The sequence below is a fragment of the Galeopterus variegatus genome, unplaced genomic scaffold (genome assembly GCF_000696425.1).
Source record: "Galeopterus variegatus unplaced genomic scaffold, G_variegatus-3.0.2 Scaffold1448, whole genome shotgun sequence".
NCBI classification, from domain to species: Eukaryota; Metazoa; Chordata; class Mammalia; order Dermoptera; family Cynocephalidae; genus Galeopterus; species Galeopterus variegatus.
Genome location: NW_007727559.1, coordinates 97,133 through 105,909, shown reverse-complemented (window position 1 = coordinate 105,909; position 8,777 = coordinate 97,133). Strand labels below are relative to the sequence as shown.

The following is an 8,777-nucleotide window of genomic DNA, read 5'->3' as shown; positions in this document are numbered from 1 at the left end:
AAAAAAAAAAAAAAAAAAAAAAAAGAAAAAAAAAAAAAAAGAAAAATTTAAATAGTGAATGGGATGTTTAGTAATATTAAGGAAGGTATATTTAAATGTGATAACAGTCTCATTGTCATATTTACTAAAAAAAAACATTAAAGACACATAAACAAAAATCTATATAGATAAAATATTATACCTGACATTTGTTTCAGTTGAGAATTATTAAATCAAGGCGCTAACTAAATTTCAGTATTGTATAATTTATAAATATTACAAAATAAAATGTTAATTACATCTTGAGAGAAAAAAATACTGCCTCTTTATTGTGACAATTTTTACTACTTCTGTTACGAAACAAATATTTAAAAATTTTAAACTTAGTATTTTGAGATTTTTATGAAGTATAAATGGTTATCCACCCATAATTTACCTGAACTGTTTCCAAAATCCTCTGGGCACATAGTATTGTAGTTGGGAAGCAGCTAAATGACCAAAGATGACCTGAATGTGTCTTAGCACAGCAATATTGTACTCTTTCCTATCTTCTGTTTTACTTAATGCTGGTTTGTCTTCAAATTGATGAGGATATCCAAACACATCATCTCGAACATCAACATTACTCTAGAGACCAAAAAACATAATCAATGAGCTCGTCTAACTTTAAAAATAGAGTGAAATAAATGGAAACAAATACCAGATAGCGACCAAAGCACTTAACTTTCAATTTACTATACTGTTTTTACTACAGTGCTTATTTCATAGATGTGCTGTCTTAAAAGATTTCACAGGTAAGTCAGAATATGATAATAAATTAATAACCTTGAACATCCAATGGAGGTAGTATAACTTACTAAAGTTTGGTCAAGTAGACAGAACTGGAGAATGAGTGATCTACTATAACTGATTCTGGGGGAAAAACTTAGCCTTCCTAGGATTAAATATCTTCTTATGGGGAAAATACACTCTTCATGAATTACAGGAGAGAATTTATGTGACATGATTGGAATTACTAACATTAAATGAATATAGCTGTGAAGAGTAGTTGTAGCAGAAACAGCACAGAGAGAACTCTAAAGGTCATAAAATCAGGATTACAGAGCACAATTTGGTTGTTTTACAGATAATAGAACATCTTTCTATATGCTTTGCTCTGTATCTGAGATTGAGGATATACAAATAAACAATACCTAGTTTCTATCCTTGAGAAGTTTACAGTCTAGACAAAGGCAGGCGGACAATCACACTGTAGCACAGTGTCAAGACAAAAAGTACAGAGAACCAAGCACAAAGGATGTCTAATTTGAAATTTTATCATATTGTGTCTGCCTCATTTACTTCTTGCCGATATAGTTAGCCATGTCTGTCTGTGTTTAACTCAATATCCTAGCAGTAGCATGGGCTATAGAATAAGAATTTAAATTCTGTTTTCCTTCCAACAGTGGTTCTTAACCAGGTATTGGTATGGGCACCAATTATGTAGATTCTTAAGAAACTACCCAGATCCTAATGCCTGCATGGCATAATTTATTAGATCTCGGAAAAGTGGAAGCAGGAGTACATTTCAGAATTTTTCTAAGTGATGAACCACTACCCAAACTATTTCTGACCACTGAAGGGAAGAAATGTAGAAATTAGGATATTCTGATTTCTATATTTATTTCCTATCAACATAAATGACAGAAAAAGTAAAGAAAGATACAGTTTGGATATAAACATGATCAAAACATAAGTCTTCCATATTCACATTTAGAAGAGCCATAACATATTTACGTATCCTTTGATATGCCACTAAAACCTTAACTTTTCTACTTTTTTATTCTGCATTGAATAATTTTGCTAAGCAGCCTAATTATCTGTTATTGTCTACTAATATTGTTAACAGGTCAAGGAGCATTATTTATGAAACAAGTTTGTCTCTTTAGCAGAGCCATAATTTGAGAAAAATGTTAAAAGAATCTTTAGAATAAGTACATATTATAAAACTCAGAAAGTCTAAAATGTCATATAAATTAAATGCATTATACTTAAAAATTTTTTGAGAATAAAAATATAATGTAATTATTAAAAATGAATAGATGTATGATTTTTTTTTTTTGTCTTTTTTCATGACCGGTAAGGGGATCGCAACCCTTGGCTTGGTGTTGCCCGCACCGCACTCAGCCAGTGAGCGCACTGGCCATCCCTATATAGGATCCGAACCTGTGGCAGGAGCGCCACTGCGCTCCCAGCGCCACACTTTCCTGAGTGCGCCACGGGGTCGGCCCAGATGTATCATTTTATAAACACCAAAATATATTTACAATGTCACAGGAAAAATGATTGTATTTACTGTACTTTAAAGACAAATAGAAAACTGTGATAAAAATTATCAACTGGAGTTTCAAATCCATTACATAATGAGTACGTAATCTGCCTGAGATAGTGGCTCTGAGATTATCACGTGTGTAGTTCAAAAAAATCCTATGAAAGTACAATACCCTAAAAGTGAACAATCCTATGAAAGTACAATATTCTGGTATCAGAATCTTCACAAAGAGAAAATATTGATAATTAAAATTTACCTCACTGTCCTGCTTCTCATCCCTGAACATATCATCATCTATATCACTACCTGTGCCTTCAATTGCAAGAATACTATTCCTGATGGAAGGAATCATGTACAGCTGCTGGATCACAGAATTCATGTAACAAGTAGCACCTGCATTTTTGAGTCCCACAAATCCTTTTGGTGGGCGAGGTCCAACAGGTGGCAGGTATTCCCATTCAGCAAGTGCTTCGCAAGCTGAGAGAAGAAAAAAGATACTTATATGAAAACAATGATTCTGGTTCACTGGTAGCTCCATTATGCTGAAAAATTAATTCCTTTAGTGCTATAGCCAGTCTGAAACAGTATTCTAAATTTTCATTTCCATAGATCTCCAGCACACGTTTTTATCGACAGTTAGAAATAGTCCTAAAAGATAGTAAAGTATTAAATTTCTATGTGTTAACCATAGTTTCAGCTTTATTTAATCATTATAAACTCTCCTGTTAAAATATTTTTGTACTTTAAATAAGATCATCAATTCATGTGGATAGAACTTTATATAAATAAATCAGAAAATTGAGAAAAGTTTTTTTTTTTTTCCTTTTTTTACTGACCGGTAACAGGATCGCAACCCTTGGTGCTGTGCCCGTACCGGGGACCGGCAACGGGATCGCAACCCTCGGTGTTGCGCCCGCACCATGCTCAGCCAGTGAGCAGGAACCGGTCTCCACATGGGATCCGAACCCTCAGCGGGAGCGCCGCCGTGCTCCTAAGTGGCGCACTCTCCAGTGCGCCGCCGGGGCGGCCCAGAAAAAGTTTTAATTATATATAAGATGATTTAGATTCCAGTCAAGATTCCAACTTATAAAAACTGCGAACTTCACATAAACATGCTTCCTTCCTTATTAAATGATAACAGACTAACACTACTTTGCCTATATCCACAGTTTTATTGTGAAGAGCCAATGAGATGTGTACTGTGATCCTACCTGGGAGCGTAAAAAGAAGAAAAAAATGAAAGCACTGAAAACTACTAATCACTGTATATCTTTCTCTACCTAGCATAAAACCCCAAACAATTTAAACATCAATAACTACCTTGGAGAAAGATTACATAAACTATATTATACTGAACTGCAGTTACTTAGCTAATAAACAATTAGACCTTCAAATGCTGACGGATATATCAGTGAGTGCAAAGCAAAACAAAAAGTTAACAACATTGTTTAGCCTATTACCGTATGAGTGAAAAACAAAAACACGTGTGGAACTTGCATATACAGAAACAGTCTCTGGACCAGGAATATCACATGGGTAGAAAGTTAATTTTTAATATACATCCTCTTTTTCTTTTTTTGATGGCTGGCTAGTAGGGGGATCCAAACCCTTGACCTTGGTGTTAGAATACCATGCTCTAACCAGCTAAGTGAACCAGCCAGCCCTACATCCTTTTTTATATCTGAAAAATACAGACATGTAAATGCATTAGCTAAATAAATTAACTTAAAAGATTTAGTTAAAAAAAAAAAAACACCTAAAACTCTCACTGTATACATTCCACTTGGTAAATCAAATACTTGACCTTTTAAGCAGTAAATTTAGCAAGAAACTCCTAAAATGTGATCGAAAACTTACTTTAATTTCTAAAAGAGAACATAACAAAGATAATTTCATATGTTCTTAAAGATTTATACTGAACACTGTCTTATACATTTAATATATACAATAAATAATCTTAAGCCTTGGTTTTCTAATATAACAAAATAGATTTTATACTATTTTCTTGTGCTCCTCTCCCTTGGTGAGTTTCAGTTCTAGTAAAATCTGAAAAGAATTAGTCATTTTGTGGGACTGATGTGGACTCAGATCATAACAAAATGCATTCAAATATTCTTTTCTCATATATTCTGATCTTGAAAACCATATATTTCTAAGAACTCAATAAAAATAACATTAAGTCCTAAGTTAAGACATGAAAATCTTTCCAATGCATACATTTTAAATATGAATTTTTATGGTATCAAATTTGACTTATTATTATTATGCAGTTAGGAATTTATTTCACATACGATTAAATAAAACTCTTTGCACTAAGTTACCTAAACCACCTGCATGGACACATTTAAAATACACATTTGAGGGCCGGCCCGGTGGCGCACTGGATAGTGCGCCGCTGGGAAGCATGGCAGCGCTCCCGCCCGAGGGTTCGGATCCCACATATAGATCGGTTCCCGCTCACTGGCTGAGCGAGGCGCGGGAGCAACGTATTAATGTTCGCTGCTTATAATGTCTTAATTGTCCACCGGATTACTAAAAATGTTAAACTAGTTGCTAAGAAAACCAACACAAGCTAAACTTACTAAAAGAAAAAAACTCCAGAATTTTACATCATAGACCAACAAAAACAGCTTCACAATTTAAAATACTTACTAGTTATTCCTGTGCCTTTGTAATACATTTCAGTCAAACAGTCTACTATATGTTTGAGATTCCTTACGCAGCCAACAGCTAATGCTACAAGTAGTTCAAAACCAGCAATGATGGTCACTGGTGAACTACAGACCGGAATAGCCTGCTTGGCTGGCAGTTCTCCATTTCTCATATATTGCAGGTAAACTTTCGATGCAGGAAAGATGAAATCATCAATTAATTCCTAAAAAGTTAGGGGAAAATCCTATATTACTAGTAAAAAATACAAATTTTAGAAAAAATATGTCTCAGGATAAAATACTTTTATAACTATTTGACATAATTCATCATCTCTTTATATCTCAAATACAATTTTGGATTTTCTAATAAAAAAATTGTAATTCAAAAACTAATGAGTACAATTAATAAGCACAGTAAATTTTATAGATTATATACTTATTTGTATGTTTATTTATGTAAAGAAGTTTCTTAACTTTTTGTCATTTTATTTTATTTTTATTTTTTGGCAGCTGGCCTGTACAGGGAACTGAACCCTTGACCCTGGTGTTACAAGGCTGTGCTCTAAACAGCTGAGATAACCAGACAGCTCCAGATTAGATATTTTAAAGTGTTACAAAAGAGATTCAAAATGTACTGAAGAAAAATGACATTCTAAATAAATCTTTAATCAGATATGCACTAAAATAAACGCATTAAAATTATACCCTTGATTACAAGAGAAGTGAAGAAATTATAAGACAGGTGAAGAAATTCATTAAGAAATATGATGAGAAAAATGAAAAATCTTACAAGATAAAAGTATTTCCCATTTTAAAGTTTGATGAAGTAAAACTTCAGCTTTATTAAACAGCAAATAAAGTAATGCTGCTAACTGGCTTTCCAAAACATTTTATTTCAACTCTGATTTGTAACTACTTTAAAATATCTCTCAAACAAGGTAAAGAACACATTTAAAAATTTCTGTAACTTCTACAGAGATAAATCTTTTTATAAGATAAGTAATAAAGAAAGGTTAAGATAACGTATCAAAGACAAAATACTACACAGCTCAATCAGTGAGATTTGCTAACAAACATTTAAAAGACCATGATAATTAGTTTAGTACCAAAATTTAGAACCTACTTTAACAAGATTTGCACCTCCATTTTCACAACCAATGTGATACTTTTTCTCAGGCGTTTGGAAGGCCAACAACTCTTTGGTTACCCCAAGATGTCCTTCCAATATATGCTCTTCAACACCTGTTTCACCTGTGTTTTGAATATTATCCTGCCAAAGGAAAAATATTACAGGCAAAAGAGAGGAAAGAACAGAGGGATTAAAAAAAAAAAAAAAAAGAGCTAGAGGGGAATGAGATCTAATATATAATGTCCCCAGACCTTCCCGCATTCAGGTGGTTTCTTATTTCTTCTTCGGAACTCTTTAGGATAGAAAGCATTTTTGCCCCTTAGAACACTGGGAAATTTCGGGGTTTTACAAGTGAAATGGTACCTAGTAGAGGCCAAGGATGCTGCTTAACATCCTACAGTGCACAGGATAGCTCATCATAGAGGGCAATTATCTGGTCCAAAATGTCAGTATTGCCAGAGTTTAGAAATCCTGCTCCATAGTAGGCTTTATAAACTACTACAAGAATGCTAATCTGAAGCCAAAAGTTCTACAAGTATGTTTCAGAAAAATATTGTCACAAAACTCTCTGTATAACTAAAAGATATAACGTAGTTATGTATATATTGTTAGATATATGCACCAACCTATCAAGACTCTGGTTAAAAAAAAAAAGAATTTGTGCAGTATGATAATAATTTGCAAAAAAGGCCAAAAATACCAAAATAAAGGAAACAGAATAACACCATTCCTAGTTCCAGGAAGAGTAACAAATTTAAACAAAACTAGTTGTACATGCTTTCTATGAATCATGAATTATTAATCACCTATAAAAAGTATATATTTGGTTTTTATTCTCAGAGATTTTCTGTTGAATGAATACTTAAAACTATGAACACTCTTTTATTATTTTTTTCCTTTTTGTCTTTTTTCGTGACCGGCAACGGATCGCAACCCTCAGTGTCGTGCCCGTACCGGACCAGGACTGGCAACGGGATCACAACCCTCGGTGTCACACCCGCACCTCGCTCAGCCAGTGAGCGGCCGGTCTGTATGTGGGATCCGAACCCTCGGCGGGAGCGCCGCCGCGCTCCCAAGCGGCGCACTGTAGCAGTGCGCCACCGGGCCGGCCCCTATAAAACTCTTTTAATAAGATAGCCAATTTAACAGTAACTTCATAAACTGAATGTGATTTAACTTACCCTAATCCTTTTGAGCCAATCAATTTCATTGTTGAGAAGAACTTCAGCATTGGGAACATTAATATTGCTATTGTAAGCATAATTAAGAAGGTGCCGTAAAAGTGTGAAATAGTCACCCGAATGTTTACCTCTCTCTCTTGCTGTGCTCTGAAATATTAATTTAAAACAACATGAACTCACAAGTCCATGCTCAGGATCCATATAATATTTTTAAAAACCCAAAGATTGAAAATTATGTGGCAATACTTTATTCAATGACAAAAGAAGGCAGTATACTTTTTCCTAACTAAGATAAAAAAAAAAAAAGTAAAAACCAGTCTACAATGTACAAATTACAACTTTATTTATTAATAATGACTGTCCCTATTTTTTTTTTGACTGGTAAGGGGATGGCAACCCTTGGCACAGTGTCGTCCACACCACGCTCAGCCAGTGAGCACACTGGCCATCCCTATATAGGATCCGAACCCGTGGCCTTGGAGCTACCAGCGCCGCACTCTCCAGAGTGAGCCACGGGGCTGGCCCTGTCCCAATTTTAATAAGCTAAAACTGAAAACTCCTGAATTTTTTAAAAGAATAAATCATATTAGACATTTAAAAATGTCTCACCTCCAGAATGGTAAAGAGTAGAGTAATGAAGAAGAGCAGAGGCCTGTGTCCCATACAACATCTGGTGCACATTAAAAAAAAATGCTGCTGTGCCAACTGACGAACAGTTCTAAAATAAAAACATTTTTTATTTAATGTATTACTTTCTTAAATAACAACAAAATGACTCCAACTCTGTTCTATCTTTAACAGGGAATATAAATTAATAGCAAAATTACATGGTAACCCCCATGTTAGCACTTGGCTAGCACAATAGAATGGAAAAATTTAAGATATTTGTCAGAAAGTAAAACCTTACACGGTTACCCAATAGGTAGGGAACAATAGCAACTACTGTTAAAGTTTCTTAATTTGTTTGATTCCTTACAGCTTTTATAATATGCATTTTGCATGAAAGATAGGGCTGGACTATATCAAAGGCAAGCACAGATAAAGTACAAGCCTTTTGTTTAAGAAACATATTTTAAAATACGTCCCTTGGAACAACTGTTAATGCCTCTCTAAATACTACAGAAGGTGCCACGCAGTAAGCTCTACACATCTTTTTTGGCCTACCCTAAATTGCTTTGACAAACTGTACTTTGTAGTAAACAACTCATGGAAACTCAATATAGCTAAAAATATCGCTGATTATTATCAGTGGTTCTCAAAATACAATTGTCAGACCAGTAGCTTCAGCATCCCCTGAGAACCTCTAAGAAATACAAATTCTTGAGCCCCATTCCATACTTACAGAGTCATAAACACTGGGAGAGAAGTCCAGCAAACTATATTTTAATAATGGGCCGGCCCGGTGGCGCACTGCTATAGTGCGCCGCTTGGGAAGCGTGGCGGCGCTCCCGCTGAGGGTTCGGATCCCACATACAGACCGGTTCCCGCTCACTGGCTGAGCAAGGGGTGGGCGCAGCACCGAGGGT

General features: G+C 34.8%; 1 protein-coding gene across 1 annotated transcript in view; it reads right to left on the bottom strand.

The window, feature by feature from the left end:
- LOC103593949 (probable ubiquitin carboxyl-terminal hydrolase FAF-X) overlaps positions 1-8,777 on the bottom strand; it is a gene marked incomplete at its 5' end in the record, with an annotated part of 125,525 nt that overhangs the window by 29,757 nt on the left and 86,991 nt on the right. The window contains 6 exon segments of the mRNA XM_008577090.1: positions 416-606; positions 2,547-2,767; positions 4,943-5,165; positions 6,065-6,211; positions 7,252-7,398; positions 7,861-7,969. Coding sequence (XP_008575312.1) covers positions 416-606; positions 2,547-2,767; positions 4,943-5,165; positions 6,065-6,211; positions 7,252-7,398; positions 7,861-7,969 — 1,038 coding nt within the window.